This window comes from Sander vitreus, chromosome 17, assembly GCF_031162955.1.
Source record: "Sander vitreus isolate 19-12246 chromosome 17, sanVit1, whole genome shotgun sequence".
In the NCBI taxonomy this organism is placed as follows: domain Eukaryota; kingdom Metazoa; phylum Chordata; class Actinopteri; order Perciformes; family Percidae; genus Sander; species Sander vitreus.
In genome coordinates this window covers 15,604,937-15,624,850 of record NC_135871.1, presented here as the reverse complement: position 1 = coordinate 15,624,850, position 19,914 = coordinate 15,604,937, and the positions used below count along the sequence as shown (strand labels likewise).

The 19,914-nt window shown below is 39.6% G+C and overlaps 3 protein-coding genes across 8 annotated transcripts; 2 read left to right on the top strand and 1 right to left on the bottom strand.

Moving 5' to 3' along the window:
- Nucleotides 1-628: 628 nt before the first annotated feature.
- mettl18 (methyltransferase 18, RPL3 N3-histidine) lies at nucleotides 629-4,309 on the bottom strand. 2 transcript variants are annotated; one of them, XM_078272989.1, is made up of 3 exons: nucleotides 3,940-4,028; nucleotides 3,174-3,222; nucleotides 629-1,796 (listed from the first exon to the last, which is right to left on the bottom strand). In XM_078272989.1, the coding sequence occupies exon 3, from the start codon at nucleotides 1,794-1,796 to the stop codon at nucleotides 828-830; it is 969 nt and encodes a 322-aa protein (XP_078129115.1). In that variant the 5' UTR covers nucleotides 3,174-3,222; nucleotides 3,940-4,028; the 3' UTR covers nucleotides 629-827. The 2 variants fall into 2 exon arrangements, with proteins under 2 accessions (XP_078129115.1, XP_078129114.1); XM_078272988.1 differs by lacking the exon at nucleotides 3,174-3,222 and having other exon boundaries at nucleotides 3,940-4,309.
- Nucleotides 4,310-4,423: 114 nt separating this feature from the next.
- zdhhc16a (zDHHC palmitoyltransferase 16a) lies at nucleotides 4,424-10,892 on the top strand. 4 transcript variants are annotated; one of them, XM_078272986.1, is made up of 11 exons: nucleotides 4,424-4,540; nucleotides 5,402-5,659; nucleotides 5,755-5,949; nucleotides 6,060-6,148; nucleotides 6,765-6,793; nucleotides 6,877-7,010; nucleotides 7,190-7,273; nucleotides 7,374-7,459; nucleotides 9,523-9,646; nucleotides 9,811-9,881; nucleotides 9,979-10,892. In XM_078272986.1, exons 2-11 carry the CDS (start codon nucleotides 5,426-5,428, stop codon nucleotides 10,079-10,081), a joined length of 1,149 nt encoding a protein of 382 aa, XP_078129112.1. In that variant the 5' UTR covers nucleotides 4,424-4,540; nucleotides 5,402-5,425; the 3' UTR covers nucleotides 10,082-10,892. The 4 variants fall into 4 exon arrangements, with proteins under 4 accessions (XP_078129112.1, XP_078129110.1, XP_078129113.1 ...); XM_078272984.1 differs by having other exon boundaries at nucleotides 4,427-4,540; nucleotides 5,399-5,659; XM_078272987.1 differs by lacking the exon at nucleotides 4,424-4,540 and adding an exon at nucleotides 4,964-5,160.
- A 1,426-nt stretch (nucleotides 10,893-12,318) lies between these two features.
- On the top strand, nucleotides 12,319-19,908 carry ubtd1a (ubiquitin domain containing 1a). 2 transcript variants are annotated; one of them, XM_078272885.1, is made up of 5 exons: nucleotides 12,319-12,663; nucleotides 13,099-13,185; nucleotides 17,848-18,075; nucleotides 18,688-18,936; nucleotides 19,049-19,908. In XM_078272885.1, exons 1-5 carry the CDS (start codon nucleotides 12,612-12,614, stop codon nucleotides 19,261-19,263), a joined length of 831 nt encoding a protein of 276 aa, XP_078129011.1. In that variant the 5' UTR covers nucleotides 12,319-12,611; the 3' UTR covers nucleotides 19,264-19,908. The 2 variants fall into 2 exon arrangements, with proteins under 2 accessions (XP_078129011.1, XP_078129012.1); XM_078272886.1 differs by having other exon boundaries at nucleotides 12,324-12,663; nucleotides 18,688-18,873.
- The last annotated feature ends 6 nt before the right edge of the window (nucleotides 19,909-19,914 follow it).

Sequence of the window (19,914 nt, the reverse complement as noted above, 5' to 3'; positions counted from 1 at the left end):
TACCTAGTCACCTCAAATACGAGAAACTAGTCTGTATTTAATGCATACTTCCTCAGAAAAAAAGCCCTGTCAGAGTAATTCAATTGATTTCCTTGACAAAAAGGGGATTCCACATGGTGTTAGAAAAATTACAGCATAGTTCCCTTCTTGTACTTGGATGTGTATTTGCACATACTGTATTTCCTTGATGTTCATACTCAATATGTGTCATGTCTTTGTTTTGCAATGGAGTACACCCAGATTACGTAGTGACATTAACTGAAAGTAAAAACCAACAGAATCAAGAGAAGCCATTACTTGAATAAAAGGTACAGGGACCCCATAGAGTCCCACCATTGATGTGCAGTGACTCTAGAATCCACTTTCAAACTACATCCTTGGGCTGGTGGGATAAGTTGCAATTGACATTTTGCGCCAGACTTCAGAAACAAGCCTGGCTTTCATGCTGCTGTTTGAACACTGGGGAAATCACTTGCAAAGGTCACTGAGCCCATTTCCTTTCTTTCCTCCCTGTGCATCTAAAGACCTGTAACAGCCCCTTTCAACTGCACTTCACTTACTGGCAGACATATTCAAATTTCTATATAGGAAGTGAAAGAATGTATAGGTAACCAAAGTGCAAATAGGAGATGAGACAGCATATTTTATTACAACTTGTCTTTGTTTTACCACGGTTGCTCTACCATACAATTTACAAGCTTCAAATAGAAAGGAAATCCTAATATTGTTATTTGCATTAAACTGCGCAGTAGTTATTCTTTAACAGAGTCCCTGACAGTTATTACATAAATAAAGCTGCATATTAAACCCAGGACTGCTTTGCTTATTTAACTGCCCTTTGCCATTGTAAAACGCAGGACTACTACATGTCTCTGAAGTCCTTCTTCCCTATCCCACAGGTGATCCAAAGAGAAAATACCCCTCTGCTTCACAAAGGTCTTGAACAGGTGCAGTCCACCACCTACACCAAAGTAGTGGGATTTGGTGGCGAGGTAGACCAGTCCATCGGGTGCCAGCAGTTTGTGGAGGGTCTCGTGTAGCGCAGGGTAGCATGCAGTGTTGTAGATGGTCTCTGAGGTGAATATAATGTCATATTTGGGTTGTGGGTCCTCCTTTTTAACCAAAGCAAGAAATGTGCTCCAGTCACCAGAGAAAAAACGACACTTGGCTAGTAATGGGTGCTGGGAAAGGTTTGCGGCTCTTTTCTTAGGTGGCGGGATGCCATCTTTTACCTCTTGTTTCTCTTTCACCTTCTTTTTACAACCATCTTCCTCCTGTAGGTTTCCCTTCCCCCTCCCATCTTTGTTGTCTTCACTGTCTACTTCATCCGCCTCTTGGCAGTTTAGTATAACATTTGGCACTGTGAGCTGTTCAATAACGGTACTGTTATAATCTTGGAAGTGGACCTGCCTGGCTCCTCTCTGCAGAGCCAATATCCCCAGCAGCCCCGCACCGCAGCCCAAATCCAAAACTGCCTTCCCCCCAAAGGTCTCTCCATCTTTCTCAATCAGCTCCAGAAGGTCGTAAGTGCACTCCCACACCTTCAGCCCTCCCTCGTACACGCCAGAGATGAGATCAGACCTCTGCTCTGCAGTGCGAGACAGAATTTTCTCTCCGTCTTCTCTCTCCGAGGCCGTCTTTTCAAAAACGGTCTCGTTGAGGAAGTGAAGAGGAGGAAGAGTTCCTATGGTAAGCGTTTCAGTGACAGCATCCCTAAGGACAAACTGTGGGTCAGATAGTGGAAGGTGCTCTTTGGCCTCTTTTACTGGCTCTGCTGGTTTGGTATCATCCTCCATCTGAAAAACACAAAGCAGTGGGCAAGGTTAGGGATGTTTTCAATGTGTCTGATGGTGCGCATATAGGACTACAGTACATAGAAAAACACATGCTTCAAGTTGAAAATATCATGGCTTGAGGCATATTTGGCAGTAAAGATATATAAATCAGCAATACACTACTGAGGCTGTGTAGCTAGAGGCAACTACTCATAGCACAGGAATGTTCAGATTTAATTAGTCATGGTGCTTTTGGGTCTTCATAGGTATTTCCTACGAATTGTGGAGGTATAAATATAAGCACAAGTATTTTGTGTTGTGTTTTGAAAGAAACTAAATAAACAATCATTCATGTTTTATTAGAACAATTAAAATGTATTATTAAAGCTGTCACCAAACTTCACCACCTTACTTCACTTAACTTATTTTTAATTCTTACTAATAAAGTGGAGGTGATGTTGAAACACTGCTTTTTGAGGCTTTGATAACTATATTAATATTGGCGTAAAATGGGTTTCAGTTTCACGTGACATCTGCTCATGAAATTATGAAATGATGTGAGGTCATATGAAGCAGCTGACCTGTTATTAGGCCTGGGATCCTTCTGGATGTGAAAACACCATGAACATGTAAGATCTTCGTGCAGTGCTGCGTTCGATTGGATGTTAATTAGTTTACAATAATACTACAGACTTGTTGTAACAAAATGCTCTTAGCTTGATACAGTTAAGATACTAATTAAGACTGGTTGATGAACTTAACCATTAAACCGTTACAAATCAGCCGCGTTAGTCACTGTGCGACTGAATCACTGTTTGCAAATACCATGTGCAAGTTTTTTTTTTTTTTTTTTACACACCTCTGAACTTTGGTGTGGTGTCATAACTAAACAACACATACAGTCTACTATCAGTATGAATATACATCAGTATGATTTCCGCTATGACTTTTTACTGACATGCCTCTGTCCTGTGACATCAAGGCTCATGAGCAAGGAGCTAGTCAACGCTCTCTAGTTGATGCACACCTAATTTATATTCCAATTTTCATTGTGATGGAATAATACAGTGGAAATTACTAAATGAAATAATCTGCATATGTATAGTGTGTGTGTGTATATATATATATATATATATATATATATATATATATATATATATATATATATATATATATATACACACACACACACACACACATTAGTGAGGGGGTGTGTCCCTGCCATTTCCTAGTCCATTTAAGAGCATCTTTCCTTGTATCTATTATAACAGAAGAGATGTATATCTTAAAATCAGTACTATTTAAACCTTTGATTTAGTCTAAACTCTCATCTATAAAATTAAATATCTAAAAAGACAAATACATTATTTCCCATTATTATACGTAAATACCACCCACCTCATTAACAGGTTTAGAAATATTTTTTCTTCCTTGTGGGTGTTTTTACCTGCAAGAGCAGACAGTCCAGAAAAGTCATGCATCAGTGTCTCTTTTTCAACAACTTAACCAGTAGGGGTTTATTTAGGTCTGGCTACACATCCTATCTACTGTATTTTGGGATAGGGGAAAAAACGCAGTGGTGAAGCCCCAATAGCCTTAAATACGTGAGGCTTTATCCCAGCAATGTACATCCGTTGAGCCAAACTAGGTTTTAGTCATCTCAGTTCCTTTTTCGTTACAGATTTTAAGAAATCTGTTTTATAAAGTGTGTTATTAACCCCTTGAATCTAAGCTTTTTTAAGTATATACAGTATAAATAAGTAATGAAGACCATAAGTGGTAGTAAGTGGACCTTGAGTTAAGATTCCTGGCCTTACTTGTTCTCCTAGTATATTTTGCATTGCTAGATGGGAATGCAATGTTGATATTGTACAGTAATAAAGTTATTTTAAAAAGACAGGTTTAAGCATTAAGCCTAGTGCTTTTTGGAAGGTTAGGGGGTCGTGTTCTTTCCCCTAGCCCTTATAAAATGGTGACCCACCACTGCATGCACATATCGTAACTTTCTTTTTATGTATTAAGAGCCATTATCATGTCAGAATGTCGCTTTGCAGAAGTCCCTGCTCAAAAGAAACTACAATGTGACATCACGACCTGACAGATTTGAGTACTTTGAGTAACTTAGACCTAGAACACAATTTATCAGTCAGCTAACGTTACTCACAGCTTTAACAGCAGTGTCTTTTTTCCCATTTTGCAATTCCTTTCCATCCACGTCGTCCGGGTTTGTTGTTCGTGCTGGAACGTCGAAGTTAAAACAAAATGACATGATGACTGACAACACCGCACACAGCTAGCTTGAGGTTGGAAAGTTGGTATCCCCGCTTACTGCAGGCTCCACATGGCGAAGCTTGGTAGACCCGCTGCGTGTACGACCTACAAATCCCAGAAGTCTGAGAATCATAACCGAAACCCAGCTGCTAACTTTTCTATTAATGAAGTAAAGTAACCGTTTCCTGTCAAGTGTAATTAGGTTTATGTCATGGATGTATTAGGTTTAGATGCATATAACCATATAACCACACTTATAATACATCCATGATGTAAAAAATGCCGTAATTAGTTCCTGACTCATACTACCATGATGCATTTCGCCTCGATATTGGCACACGCGCAATAACTCCGGATCGGGATCGAGATCCGTCAGGTCCCTGATCCTGCTCTTCTTCGCTAGCTAATATGTGACATTAATCCCGTTTTTGCCTTGCTTTTGAAAATGTCGACGGGAGGGGTGGTTTCGGCAGGTACCTTGCCTTCATAGAACAGTGAGTATACCTCAAAATAAATCAAATGTTCTTAAATAAGAACGCAGCACACAGCGTCGGGTAACGTTAACGTTATTTGGGAAAGCACTGGATGACATCCAAACAAAAGGGATTTGAGAGCGTTAGGATTATGTGAGTCAGTCCACAGAAATTTGTATTATGAACTAAGTGATCCAAATTGAAATGTTAACGCTTTCATCACGAGGCGATAGTTTAGCTATTAGATTTGTAATGGTCTTGAATAGCCTAGCATTGCCTGATGATGTGAAGCTGAATGCTGCTGACAAAAGTCAACTCCACTTCAGACTGTCCCTCTCGGTCATCACCTGGCTGAGCAGGTGGCTGCAAAACCTCTACCCAGACTCCACCCTGTCTGGAATGCAGCAAAGCAACTCACTTTAGGTTAGGCTTTCGACATATTTAACAGCCAGCCCTTTTTATACATGTTGGTTTGGATTCGCAAATGAATGCTCTGGCTTATTTATCTAGCTGCACCTTTAAATTGTATATGTACGTTACCTGATGAGTTTTAAGTCTCAGTTGTCAGAACTTGGTACAGACAGGCGAGTTTTAAAAACAACTCAACTTTAAAGTTGACTGGCTCCCAAATTCAGCGTTTCGTAAGTTTGATTAATACACTAGATTAGGGTAGTCAATCGACAGAAAATGAATTGCCAACTACTTATCGATTAATTGTTTGAATCATGTTTTCAAGCTAAAATGCAAAACATTGTCTGCTTACAGCTTCTCATTTGTAAGGAGGGCCGCTTCTCTGTGTCTTTATATTAATTTAATATGGGTTTTGGATTGTTTGTCAAACAGCAGCTAATCTTTTGTTGGTTTCTTTATTTTCTTTAGAAGGTGCGTGCGTATTACAGATGCAGAATGCGGTGGTGTCCCAGCTCAGCGCTCCATCTGCTGCGGTGTGTGCGGTTACGGCCATGTCCCAGGAGAGGAAGGAACACACTGCCATTGTGGATTAGGGAAATATGGGCTTACATGAGACTGCTGGTGCAGTCCTTTTACTTTAACTCTCTCACTGACTCAGATGTGGTTTTCGACTCAGTCTTTGAACCAGTGTTTTGGACTGTGGATTATGTCACCCGCTGGTTTGGCACGGTGAGTGTGTGTTTGTCTGTGTGTGTGCTTTAATTAGCTGCAGGGAGTTTTCTGAAAAAAGTTTTCTGTGGATGTCCCCTGTCTTTGTCTGACAGCTGTTTGTTTGGCTGGTGGTGATACTGGTGAGCTCCATTTTAGTGATCTGCTATGTGATCCTACTGCCTATGGTCCTCAAAACATACTCCCCTGAAGGGATTGCTTGGCACCTTTGTTATGGACATTGGAACCTCGTCATGATTGTTTTCCATTACTACAAGGCCACCACGACTTCCCCTGGGTACCCCCCTACAGTAAGATATCAACTACACTTTTCTGCAGAACCACATATAGCTTTACTAATCTGGGTTTTATAAATAAACTTACATTTAGTAATTCAACGAAAATGTCTTCTTTCAATCAGGTAAAAAATGACAGTCCATTTGTATCAGTCTGCAAAAGATGCATCATGCCCAAACCAGCAAGAACACACCACTGTGGTATCTGTAACAGGTGAGTCAATGTTGTTTTTCTTCTGTTCTGGTATTTCCCTAATTGATGAGTGGTCTGATGAGTGTCTAGCTAATTTGGATGGGCGTGGCATCGCCAGAATAGTTCACAAATGTGTATCTGCCAGAGCTAATGAATCTTGAGCTATCACTTTATTATCATATTATTATATTATTATTATATTATTATAATATCTGATTGCTCAATCTTCATGAAAAAACATTATTAAAAATAGCTGACTAGAGCGCCTGGGTAGCTCACCTGGTAGAGCGGGCGCCCATATATAGAGGTTTACTCCTCGATGCAGCAGCTGCGGGTTTGACTCCGACCTGTGGCCCTTTGCTGCATGTCATTCCCCCTCTCTCTCCCCTTTCAAGTTCAAGCTGTTCTATACAAATAAAGGCCTAAAATTATCTTAAAAAAAGAAGAAAAAAAAGCTGACTAAAAATGTCTTGGTAGACCAATCTCCTTTTGACTGCTTAGTGGAATATATAATGGACTTACAGGGGACAGACCTGGCTAGCAAGAACTCTTTTGCCTCATGTTAAGCAAGAAAAAAACCTGGAAGAAATGTTGTCTGCATATGTTTCAGACTGCATATTTTATTTTTCCTTTGCAGGTGCATTCTGAGAATGGACCATCATTGTCGTATCCTTTTCGCCAACATTATTTCAAATACCTTTTTTGATGTGACTATGAAGGGATGGTTTTCCTTAACGTCAGCATCTCAGCCTGGCTGAATAACTGTGTGGGCCATTTAAACCACCGTTACTTCTTCTCCTTCTGCGTCGCCTTGACCTTGGGCTGTGTCTACTGTAGCATCAGTGGCAGAGACCTGTTCCTAGACGCATACAATGCTATTGAGGTGATTTGCTCTGACACACACCACAGCTGGTCCCTGTGGGTCTGCTCGGCATTTTGTCCTTGTAACTTAAGGCTTGTTTGGTATTGTCTGTTACTTTTCCTCCATGTCTAGTGTCTTTCTTTGCGAGGGTTAACTGTTCCTTCCTGACCCTGCCTTGTTTCTGTCTGTCACTCCATTAGAGCTTTAAGCATTTGGATGTGGTAAAGCCAGGGGTACCAGTAACAGGGATGGGAATTCTCATTGGGCTTCTCCCCCCTGGCCAGGTACAGTCTCAAAAGTACAAACACAATAACATGATAAAGCTTACGTGTTTTTTCATTATCTGTTAGTTATGTAATATGGGCTCTTTTCATTTTTGTCAAGACCAACTATCAGACACCTGCACCTCCGTACACCTTTAAGGACAAGATAATTCATAAGAGCATCATCTACATGTGGGTGCTTACCAGGTAAAATATGCATTTAATATTGCCACTTGCCATACATATAGGACTAATTCAGAGCATGCTTTCTGTATGCAGTGTGTGTTCACACTGGAAAAATGACACAATTAAGTTTACTTGTTCCACAATGCAATGCATTAGGGCTCCTGCATACTGCCTGCATGGCGTGAGCGTGTCCGCTGCGTGGCGTGTCGGTTTTTATTTCGGCTCGGCTATGTTAACAGGTTAGAGCTTGCACGCTCCCTGCGTGACACGCAAGTCTCAGGTGTGACTCAAGCCGTGCCGAAAACATGTGCATGCTAGAAATAGGACCGACGCCTATTTTTCACGTGACACACAAGGGTGTTGGAAGCGTTTCCAGGCAAAATAGAATACGAAAACCTGTTTATATGTCATTTTGACACTAATACATTTAATAAATGACATTTTGATGTTTGAAAGTCTCTAGGTTTTGACATAAATCCAGATATAAATGTAATTTAAAAAAAAAAAGATGGATTATCAAGACAGAACGAAATATTCTGTAGCCTATTTTGACGTCAATACTGCCGACGTTGTGTTTGCTGTTATCAAATCAGTATATATTTATGTTTATGTTTATGCGAAACATACATGTGTACAGAGAAGGCTAGCAGCAGCGCCACGTCAGACATGTTTCTGGTGTGCAAAGACATAGAAAACGCCACGCAGCCGTCACGCAACTGACACGCAACAGAAACGCAACAGAAACGCCACGCTCACACCACGCAGGCAGTGTGCAGGAGCCCTTAGGGAAATGGAGGAGCTGCTCATAGCTGCAAAAAAAAAATTGTGGATGGTGGTGAAACAGGTCCAGGTTGATCTCAGAAAACAAACAAATGTATGAAATGTTTGAAAAAAAAAAACTAGGGTTGTCAAACGATTAATGTTTTCTTAATCTAGTTTAATCACTGAATTTCTATAGTTGATCGCGATTAATCGCATGTTTTATCACATGATTAAAATTCTATTATTTTGCATTTCAGAACTGTTTTTAAGTACATATTAACAATGGAAAGCAATTCTTACCAGTGTATCTTGATTGGGAATCAAATGAATGCAAAGATAGTTGCTTTATGGACTTGACTTTAAAATTTGTATTTGTATTATTATGTTTATTATTTATTTACTGTAAACAAAAGAAAAATGTGTGAATCTGTCATTATTGCACAATTCAGAACATGCCAACCGTAGTACGTCTTTAAGACCCGAGACTTCTACGATGCTGACAGGTCTGTAGTTAGTTGCCACCCATTTTGCAAGAGCTGTAGCCTAGTAATTATTTTGGATTTGGTTTCATCCACAGGTCGGCAAGTAGCACTCTCCAAAATAGTGCTTTGCCTGAGTCTGCTAGCATCAACCTGAGTCACGTTAACTGTACTACTATGCTTAGCTCCGTAGGTGGTAGCTCAAGCTTGACGTGCTTCGGTGATATTTTAATTCGGCTTTACACAATGTGCATATGGCTTTCGACTTGTCTACTGAGCCGTCCGGGAGTTTTGGAAAATAAAAAGTGCCATTCAGATTGTGTTGCTGCTGTCTTTCTCCATCATGCCTGCAGCCTGCAGTAGCAGGATGTGTTACGAGGAAGTATGGCAGCTTGATGATAAGTAAAGGTGCGGCAAAGGGTCAAAATAGTAGACTAGCTAGATTCTAGTGATTTTAGAACAGCTAAGGGGTGTTGTTAGGCACGACGCGAAGCCGAGTGAAGTGTAAAATAGATTAATAAATGGCGGCATGCGATTAAAAAAATGTAATGTGTGTAAAGTTGCATTAATGCTGACAGCCCTAAGAAAAACATTTTGCCTCCTCTTTGTCAAGCATAATTTGCCGAGGCATTCCAAGTTTACAATGTGATTGACACATCTTTAATCACTTCCTGTTAGTACAAAACAGTAAAGTACATTGATTTCTTTCATGCCTACTCCAAACATGGTTGTACTGAAGATTACATACTGTTAAGTGTCAGCATGTGGAATAGAATTGTAACATGGCGGTTTTCTTTTACTATCTTGGCAGTGGATCAAATAAAATGTGTTTTGTTCTATTAGCACTGTGGCAGTGGCCCTGGGAGCTCTGACCATATGGCATGCAGTTCTAATAACCAGAGGAGAGACCAGCATCGAAAGACACATTAACAGCAAAGAAAGAAAGCGACTGGCAAAACGAGGACGGGTGAGGCGAGCATGTTAAATATTTGAAATGTCAAAATAATGAAGGTGGTGATAGTTGAGGGAGATTTTTTTTGTCATGAGCCACAATTAAAAGACAAGAGTTATCTTGGTTTAAATGGCAGTGAAATCACTTGGTTTTTAAATACTCCTTTTTTGCTCTGCCAGGTTTACAGAAACCCTTTCGACTATGGCAGGCTGAATAACTGGAAATACTTCCTTGGTGTGGAGAAGAGAAGGTGTGTCTCTGATGTTTGTAACTGTTAAGTGACCCATTCTTCATCATCTCTGCCTTGTAATTCTTGTAACCTGTTCCGCTTTATCTTTTGTCTCTAGTCACTGGTTGACGCGTGTTCTCCTTCCCTCTGGACACACCCCACCTGGTGATGGTTTGACATGGGACGTCTTCCCAGTTAAAAAGGACTTAATACCTGTATGACATACTCTACTCAGGCATACTTGTAGCCTAATTTCAGCAGTATTTGCTGTGTCCAACCTACTCTGGTCATTTGTTTTGGTTGGCTTAAAGGATCCTAGCATAGTGTCTCCACACAGCTGAAGAAATGGGGTCATGCCAACCTTCAATACCTCAAAAACTCGCAGTGGCATTGCTCATGGTTCGACGGTCTACATTTTTCACCAGTGAAAAGGCAATATGTCATTATTTATCTGTATTTTGTACTTAGTAAGTTAATAAATCTTTTTAAATTGCTTTATTTAAACAATTGAACATTTTTACACATACACATTATAACACATACACAGGTTGCATTTTTGCAATTATGGTGTTCAGGTTTTTTGTTCCAGAATCACTTTACAATACTGAGTAGACAAACTCCAGCTCCAGTGTTATGTTACAGTGTTGCTTATGCAGACAGACGCAGAGACACACTGCTAGTAGGGGAGGACTAATTGAGATGCAGATTTAATCTGCAGATTTATATGAATATATTACATCAAAAAACAAGCAGCCACAGTAGTGGAGAGGCACAAAGATGAAAACAAATCCTGCTGACTTGAAACTATTCCTAGGACATTTAATGCATTTGATAAGCAGACAATTCACAACGTTTCACAATGGTTTTTTTTTTACATTTTTTTATGCTTTTTCCAAACGTTTTTGGCATTTTTTCGACATTTTTGTCGCCCAAACTGTAAGTGAGAAGCCTATATGAGACATGCAATAATACAGTCAAAGATATTTTGCTTTTCCCATGACATAAAAGCAATAAATTCTATGTCTGGCCCTTGATGTGATTCTCATTTTCCATGTAGCCCTTAGGAAAGCTGAGTTTGACACCCCTGGATTAAGGGATTATAACTGATTTCAGCCTGTTTCAACCCAGCCACTGATCAGTCTGTTTCTGTCTGAAACAGAGTATATATATATATATACACACACACACACACACACACACACACACAGTCAATATTCAATCTTCCAGCAGATGTCAGTGTTGGTCAAGTTTGGTAGATAGTTTATGTTTGGAGGATAATTGATAAGAATTTTATATAAATTTGGTTTTTATTAGAGGTCATCAATTTGGATAATTAGGAAACATAATTTCAATAGTAATATTAAAACAATATACTATTAATGTATTGTGACCATTTACTTTCCTGTTGGTACTTGGGTATGTTGGTGTTACATATGGATGTGCTTGCATGAACAGCCATTCACTAGAGTGACATGCTGTGGTGAATGCTTGGCATAGTTTATAATGGCCATGGGTTAGGCTAAGCATGTCCATACATACCTTCATTATGTGCTCTTATTTCCAGATGGTAAAACCCCTACACTCACTTTTGAACAAATTCAGCGTCTTCATGAAGGCCTTGGATCAAGTTGTGCACAGTGAATTGGCTACAGAGTGACTTTTCCTCATTTTTATTGAGAGCACTTTTTTCTTACATCAACCCTCAAAGATTTGGATGCTTGGCTTCATGAGCAATAATCAAGTATTCCACCACACACACACTTTTTACTATTACCTGCATATCCAGCAAATGCACTAGACCTATCAATGAATAGGATAGCCTAAAGTCAACTAATGTTTTGTGCCAATATTAAATTGGATGGGATTAACCTGTTCCCGGACTAATAACATAATCCAATATAGTTTTACATTTATAGTTGCTTTTATTTAAGGCTACTTACAAAAATAATGGACCTAAACTGACATAGCCTATTTGTAGTTTTGCAGTGTACCAGGCTGGTTTCACACAGTTTTATTCTGATGAAACTGTAAATGACTAAGCAATAACCTCATAGAAGTTGGACTTTTTTGAGAAGACACCAGCAACAACTGTTTTATTATTAGGGACAGGAGTTCTATGGAAACGGATGTGCGTTTTATTTTAAATTTCTAGATTTTATTTAAAAGGAGAGGAGAAACGTCCAACTAATACCAACACACTAACCCTTATCCAATAAATACTTCCGCCTCGCATTTCAGACTAAAACCCCTGAAAAGAGGTTTACAAATGTTTAGCATATTGCACAATAACCCCTAACGTTTATTTTTTTTACATTTTTGTTTTATAACCAAGTTTTCATTATTATTTTAAAATTCAGCTTGTTTACAAACTAAATGGATAATTGTTTCCAATCGCTTATTCTGGAGGGGTCATTCTCAGTTTCCGCTTTTATTCTGATGAGCTTTGAAGCAGGATCAAATAATTGGTCTAAGATGCGCATGCGTGCAGACTGATAAGGATTTAATTCTAGATCAGTGCAAACGGATTGTGCCGGTGAGCTGCATTCATAATGATTCGGGGGGAATACGGAAATTGATTGCTGTTTTTTGTGGCGAAGCTGAGATTTCCTGGAGGCTGTGCAGGGCCAGACTGGTCACCAGTCCGCCAGCCCTGCGCAGACACACTGCTCCCAGTTTGTGTCTGTCAACCTGCTAACTCGCATCTCCTGCTGATCGTCGCGTCAGGGTGATAACACTTGGAAGCAAGTTCTGATGTGGCAAGCAAACTGCAGACGAATGCATAATTTAGCAGACTGGATTTCCGGTAGGCAAAAAGAATCACCATTAACTGTTTATTTAAAAATCCTGATATAGCAAAATACCTGTGACTAATAAGGCGGCAAATTCCATTAAATCCCACCGGATGTAAGCCTACATCCTTTACATTTAAAACATAAACACGTTTTAATAGCCTAATGTGAATGAAAATCAGAGCAACAGCGGCATGAGGTTCAGGCGCGTGCCCTCGGCCGTCAGCTGGCAGTACACGTGACGTAAACATCTCAGCTTGTCTGACCTCACAGGAACAAGGAGTGCTGAGGTGTCATTATTCCCCCCGATGATGCTTTTCACATGAGACACTTAATTTTACATCAGCATTAACTGTATTTATCCGACGTTATCACTTATTCATTTTTAAAGCATTTATTTGGCAAATATGTAGAAGACTGATGATTTTTCTCCTTGGTGTGGATTGTAGGGACAGTGATGGGAGGCTGTGTTGGGAGGAGTAGGATGGATGGACAAGGGAGTGCCCGAAGCTCGACCAGAACTAAAAAACGTGGAGGTAAGAAGCTGGAACACATTGGACTGCAGCCTTTTAGTTTCTGAAATAAGTAGGCCTATTTCGTGAATGCATTAGAAACAGAGCTGCACCAATGGAAGTGATCTAAGCATAAGATACGATGTTCTTAAACCAGAAACTGGGACTAAGAGTTTCTATATATTTGTTTTTTTGCAGAGGGTGCTGTTACAAGAGAGCTGAAATGTGTTGAGAATATAATTTAAAAGAGCCCACAAGTAGCACTGTTACATTAAATTAGATTATGTTATTAGTTAAAGGGAAATTGCTTCTGGGTTGATGCATTTAAATGCAAGTGTTACAGCACACATCCTCTGATACATTAGACACATACAAGAAGATTAAGCCTTAACAATGTATGCATTTATGATAAAATGCAGGTTGGGGGTAGGATTTCTAGCTTCACCCCTGCTGCCTTGACATCTTTCTCTGAGAGCTCACTGTCTCAGGTGTTAAATGGTTCAGGACTCATGGCTTAGTCTAATCTGTGCTGAGGACCTGCGCTGATCAATTCATTCTCTGTGGAAGAAGTGGCTGTGGGGGCCACCTCGAGCTCACCCAGTAAGAGCATGTGCCCCATGTAGGCTGAGTCCTTTGCAGCGGCCCGGGTTTGAGTCCAACCTGCGGCCCGTTGCTGCGTGTCATCCCCCATCTCTCTCCCACCTTCCCTGTCTATCCACTGTCACTATCTAATAAAGGGAAAAAAATGCCCCAAAAAATAATAATAATTTATTTCTTTTTTTAAAGCGGCTGTGCACTCAGCTGGATTGTCATGCATTATGTATAGAGCAGCAGCAGCAGCAGCAGTGGCCTGCTTTCAGAGTTTTCATATCAAAGTTTGACCTACTTGGTGCATGATTTTCCTTTTGTCGACCTGCTTTGGAATATATTTACATGACCTCACAGATCATGTTTACAGACTCAGACCTTCTGATTTTGTGAGATGCAAACACAGAAGGCCTCTGTAATGAACTGTCCAACTAATATTATTGTGGATGCATGATGTGAGAGACAGATTTATATTTATTTATACAAATAGCAGAGCCTTCATGAAGGAAAAGCAGTCATCTGTTGGGGGAAGTTTGCATAAGTACAGTGGCTTCTCCTTCAACTTGTAATAGCCTGACAAGGTTTATTGTCTGTTAATAGGTTAAGCAGGTTGCCTTTGGGTACTTATTATAGGATTAGCTCTGTTGTGCAAAGAACCTTCTGTCTAGGACATTCAACTTACTCTCACAGCACATTGAACCTCTTTCCATGAACTGATCCTGTTGAATTTTTGGGTTGCCAAGTATTTGTTATTAGAAGAGTTGTAAGTGGTTGGAGTGTGGTCATTTTTAAGCAACTGGGAAAGTGTCACAACCGTTAAGTGACCTCTGAGTCAGAGTCTGAGAATCATGGCAAACTAGACCAGGTAGTTGTCTTTTCCATTGAGTCGCGTGTTGCAAACAAGCTGGTTGGACACAGCAGGGCTGTCCTCTTCCTCAGGGTTTGTGTCTTTAAGTCATTAATGTGGACTATTAAGTGACTGACATCAAAACATCTGTGTAAGAAAAGCTATGGGAGTACCAAACTCCAGGGAATACAACTACTATCACGGTCCAACCACACCCTTTAGGATTTTGCTGAAAAGTAAGTATAGAGTTTTTGTGTGGTGTGAAAGAATGCTTTTATTATTTATGTTAATATGTTTGCACTGCTCACTCTATAATAATAATAATAATAATATGTTGAGTTTAAGATTGTCTGCGCTGTTGATGCTGTTGTTATTGTGTGAAGATGTTTACGGTAACAAACAATGTAAATGAAAATAGAACAAACAGAAAGCGCTCATAACAATATAATTGACACAACATCATCATTGCTGCCTCTCAGTGAAATACATGTGTTCACTGAGACGTACACTGATGTCACTTTGATGAGATGTGAGACTGATAATATTAGGTTGCAGTGCTGATGTTTAGGAGATGCTTGCTTATTAACCTAGATGCTGATACTTCTGATTTAATGTATTTTTCAGTATGTTTTCATCAATCCATTTCTGTTTTTTACGCTGAAACACTGAAATACTACGACTATTACAACTTGTAGTATTTATTTAAAAAGTATATAGAAATGGTGCAGCGATAATAGCCAAAAAATAACACTTTAATGTTTTACATGACAGGAACTTAAATAATTCCTGTTTTGGTAGATTTTTTGTTGGTAGTTTTTCCATCCACTAGAAATGTTTAAGCTTGAGGAAAACAAACTTGGCTAAGCTTAGATTCTAGGTTGCTAGGCTTACAGCTGAGGACACGCTGTCGAAGCTGAGCTCTCTGTACACGCACACAACACTGTACACAAAAACTACAGCAAGGCAAGGAGGTGGAAAAAACATTCTTCAAATAATGCAGGTTGTCATCACTGAATGCGTCCACCTCATCTAGTAAGCAAAAACATGTAACCAAAAAGCTACCTACAGTCATGTTATGTTACTGTGTGTACAACCAGGACTCTCTTATTGAGCATGTTTTGTTGAGTGTGTAATATGCTGTTAATGTCCGTTCTTTCAAACGTCATGACCTAAAAATGTCCCTCTCTAAAAACTAAGAATGGGTTTTGTCCTCATTATCTCTGAATGTGTTTCAGAAAACTTAGTTAATGTGCTTACCTCTTGCAGTCATTTGTCATCACCCAACAGATCAGAGCAAGTCTCTCAGTCAGGTTGCTTGTTAGGATTCCAGACACATGTTAATGCATCCCTTTGCAACTTTGCCGCCGCCTGTCCACAATAACAAAAGTAGACATAAAGACTTAAAACCACATGTTTATGCAAGATAGGTACAAATTATGGAATATTTATTAACATAATAATGTCACAGAGGAATATAGAGTATAATCTTTGATAGCAGTTACTTTCTCTGGACTTCTGCCATATTGTAATTATGGCTTTGAAACCGAGAAAAAGCTGATTTGATATTAAAACTGTGCTTTTTTTTTATAGTAATGCATAAAATCTAAATGATAAAATTTGTAAATTATGTACGTCTGAGTGACTACGTATGCAGACACACAAGCAAGAAAAGCACTTAAAATCCAACTGGCAACCGGAGATTCGGGATGAGGTGATGGTGTTACATTCATCATATATATTGGCCTGCATTGTTAATAACATTTACGTCTGTGCATATTGCATAATGGGAATGGCAACCCAATGCCCAACTCAATCAACAGATGAAGACATTTATTCTTGTTTTGAAACATTTTTGCATCAGATATAAGAATATATATTTGACCAAAGTGAGGCGTGATGATGTGATCATTGATTTGTATAAGCTTTGTATTTATATTTCAGTGTGCTTGTTGTTTTAGACTTGTAATAGTCTCTGAGAGTTTTTGCTTGTTTGTTTTGGCCAAAGAGTGCTCATCTCTCCAACCAATGCCTTATGGGATAGGGACAAATAAATCATGTTATGTGCAACCTGATTACTGCCTATAATCCACTGGTGTATGCTTGTGTATGTGTGAGTGCAAGTCACTGCACGTGTATGTGTTACTAGCCACTGCAGTAATCCACAGCACTATAAATAATCACTTTGATGTTTCTCCCTCTGTGAATCAAATGGACTTCCTTGGTATGCTGGTACGGTGGATATAACATACATGGAAACACCTGCAGTGGGTGTATAAATTTACTTGGTTTATGTGTTGTTGGAGTGATAAAGAACAGTTGCATGCATAATAGTTACTTAGCTTTACTTAGCCTATGTAGCACATAAACCGTGTTGTAATTTTTAAGGGCTGTTTTGTCCAAGGGATGTTTATTTTTTTTGCGGGGATTTTCTGCCTTTAATTGATAGGACAGCTAGGTGAGAAAGGGGAGAGAGGGGAAGACATGCAGGAAATCGTCACAGGTCAGATTCAAACCCTGGACCTCTGCGTCAAGGCATAAACCTCTCAGTATATGTGCGCCTGCTCTACCCATTGATCCGACCCAGCCACGTCCAAGGGCTGTTTTACTGAAGATTCTTCAGTATGGGAGTCTTAAAATTAGGCTTTTTTTGTCCTCACTGATGTTTACATGACCAAGTGTAAATAAAACAAGTTATAGAACATTTGAAGCATTTAGCTTCTCTAATGTATCTTATATAGGGACATTTTCAATGATGATGCTCTTATATGTTCAAAGAAGTAGACCATTTAAAACTTTGACATATTGTTTTTCGTGATTTATTTTGTCAGAAATCATAGCTCTGCTTAGGGCAATATATTAGTAATAGAAAGTACATTTGAATTACACAACAATCTTTTTTTAAACTCCCACGTGCCCCATGGTTATTATAGATAGCTCAGCATTTTTTTACAGCAGTTGTGGCCTGAGCCAACCTGGCAACCATCTACATACTAAGCAGGTTTCTCAGAACTTCACTACCAGATACTTGGTTACTGCCCTGTAATCCCTTTTACAGTAACTGTTTTAGCTGCGGCCATTATGTCATTAAAAAAGTCACTGCAAATATAGCACCTTTTAAAAACATAGTTGTTTGCATAAGCGGCCAGCAGAGCACAGCCCTGATGATATTGGCTTACAGCCTTTGGATCAGTTGTTACATTAGTCTAGATTAGATTAGATTAGACTGAACACTGTCTTCTTTTTTTTTTCAGGGCGCAATGAGCCCCTAAAAAAGGAGCGTCCAAAGTGGAAGAGTGAGTACCCGATGATGGAGGGTCAACTGAGGAGTAAGAGGGATGAGTTTTGGGATACGGCTCCCGCCTTTGATGGACGCAAAGAGATCTGGGATGCACTCAGAGCAGCAGCCCTGGCTGCAGAGTGCAATGACCTGGAGCTAGCACAGGCTATAGTGGATGGAGCCTGCATCACTCTGCCACACGGTATGAAACCACCCACAGGCATACGAACACACACACACACACACACACACACACACACACACACAGACACACACACACACACACACACACACACACACACACACACACACACACACACACACACACACACCCCTCTCAGATGTGGAAATGTGCTTTATCCAGCTATCAGTTGTAAGCAGTAAATGTCCTGGAACTTCCAGTACAAATGAATAAACTCACTGTAATAATTTTCAAAATGTCAAAGGACATTTTGCAGAATCCCATGCATCAGTTGTTCAGAGATTACGGCTGTAATAGTTACATAATAGTCACAGTGCTGCGTGACCACTTTGAATGGATTGGTGCACAGTAAGTTGGAAAAAAAACACTGTTCGTGTTACCTACTCACACACAAGAGGGCTTTTGCTTTTAAGCATTTAGTTCAAGGACACTGGTGTTGTTGATGTAAATGTGATGTAGGTAAATATAATGTAAATGTGATGACCTCATATTTCTACTGGTTTATTGGAGTAGAGAAGGGTCTTTATATATCAGGGTTAAAGTCAGTTGCTATTACTGGTAGCAAGGTTTTTGAAATCCAGTAATTTACATAGTCTATTTGTCCCTCTGCAGGCTCTCTCACAGAGAGTTATGATGAACTGGGCAACCGCTACCAACTCCCAGCCTACACTTTAGCCCCACCTGTCAATCTCATCTCTGAAACTTCCAGTGAGAACAAAGTCTCTGACTCCACACAGAAACAAGCTCAACCCCCTCCGTGCAGACAAGAGTTCCAGCTGCGGGTGCGATTGTCAACAGGTGAGAAACACCCAGTAAGCTCTACAGAACTACATGTTGTGCAGATTGCATGCATTTCATCAGGTAATCTGGTCTCATCTAGGCTGAAGATTGATTCATAATTCATAGCTTTTCAGTGTGTCACAGCTTGTTTAGAAATATGTGTCAACTCTTTTTATGCCTTGTGGTTTTTAAGGAAATGATGTGCGTCTGACAGCCAGCATGGCGGACTCCATCGCTGAGCTAAAGAAACAGTTGGAAGAACGGGAAGAAATTGACGTGACCCGCCAGAGGTGGTTCTTTTCCGGGAAGCTCCTGACTGACAAGACTCGTCTTCAAGACGCCAAGATCCAGAAAGACTTTGTCGTTCAAGTGATTGTCAATATGAACCCTCAAGACATAGCTAACTGAGGAGGGAGACAAAGGGCTATGAAGAGGAGAAAATATAAGGGACATGCCAGAGAGGGGGGTAGGAATAGGAGTAGGGCCTGAAATCATTTTCCAGTTGGCACTGCAGTGTAATTTTGTGTACATTTTTATACAAGAAATTATTGCTTTTATATTGCTCCTTTTTGTAACTTTTCCTTTTTCCAAATGAAGTCTATTGAAAAGCACTTTAGATTAAAAGTAGAGTCCTAAGATGCACATCCCAGTGTCTGTCTGTCTGTGTGGACATCAACTCAGAGCTCTATTGTTTACACAGGTCCCCCTCCTTCTCATGTGGGTTTGTACTAAACTGAATATGTTTTTTTTAAATTATTTTTTAGATTTATGTCATGCGATTTGAGAAGTAGAGATAACGGAAAACTTTAGACAAAAGAAAATGTAAATGTCAGTTTCCATATGTGTTGTTTGGTCATGTAACTATGTGCACACTACATTTTACAATTCACAACTCATAACAAAGACACACATTTAACAAAGTCTTGAGATTGAAAGATTGAAAATGATTAGGTTTGTTTTTTATTTCATCACTCCAAACAAGTTACTGTAGTCTTATGTACAAGATGTTGCTCACTGTACTTGAATAACTTATTAATAAAAATGTAAAACCATTCTCTG

Coding starts and splice junctions, on each gene's coding strand:
- mettl18 (XM_078272988.1), bottom strand. CDS start 4,044: ATGTCATTTTGTTTTAACTTCGACGTTCCAGCACGAACAACAAACCCG. Junction 1,797..3,939: donor AAGACACTGCTGTTAAAGCT/GTGAGTAACGTT, acceptor TGTGTTTTTCAG/ATGGAGGATGATACCAAACC.
- zdhhc16a (XM_078272986.1), top strand. CDS start 5,426: ATGCGGTGGTGTCCCAGCTCAGCGCTCCATCTGCTGCGGTGTGTGCGG. Junction 5,950..6,059: donor CCCCTGGGTACCCCCCTACA/GTAAGATATCAA, acceptor TCTTTCAATCAG/GTAAAAAATGACAGTCCATT. Junction 7,460..9,522: donor TACATGTGGGTGCTTACCAG/GTAAAATATGCA, acceptor TTGTTCTATTAG/CACTGTGGCAGTGGCCCTGG.
- ubtd1a (XM_078272885.1), top strand. CDS start 12,612: ATGTGGCAAGCAAACTGCAGACGAATGCATAATTTAGCAGACTGGATT. Junction 12,664..13,098: donor TTTAGCAGACTGGATTTCCG/GTAGGCAAAAAG, acceptor TGTGGATTGTAG/GGACAGTGATGGGAGGCTGT. Junction 13,186..17,847: donor CAGAACTAAAAAACGTGGAG/GTAAGAAGCTGG, acceptor TTTTTTTTTCAG/GGCGCAATGAGCCCCTAAAA.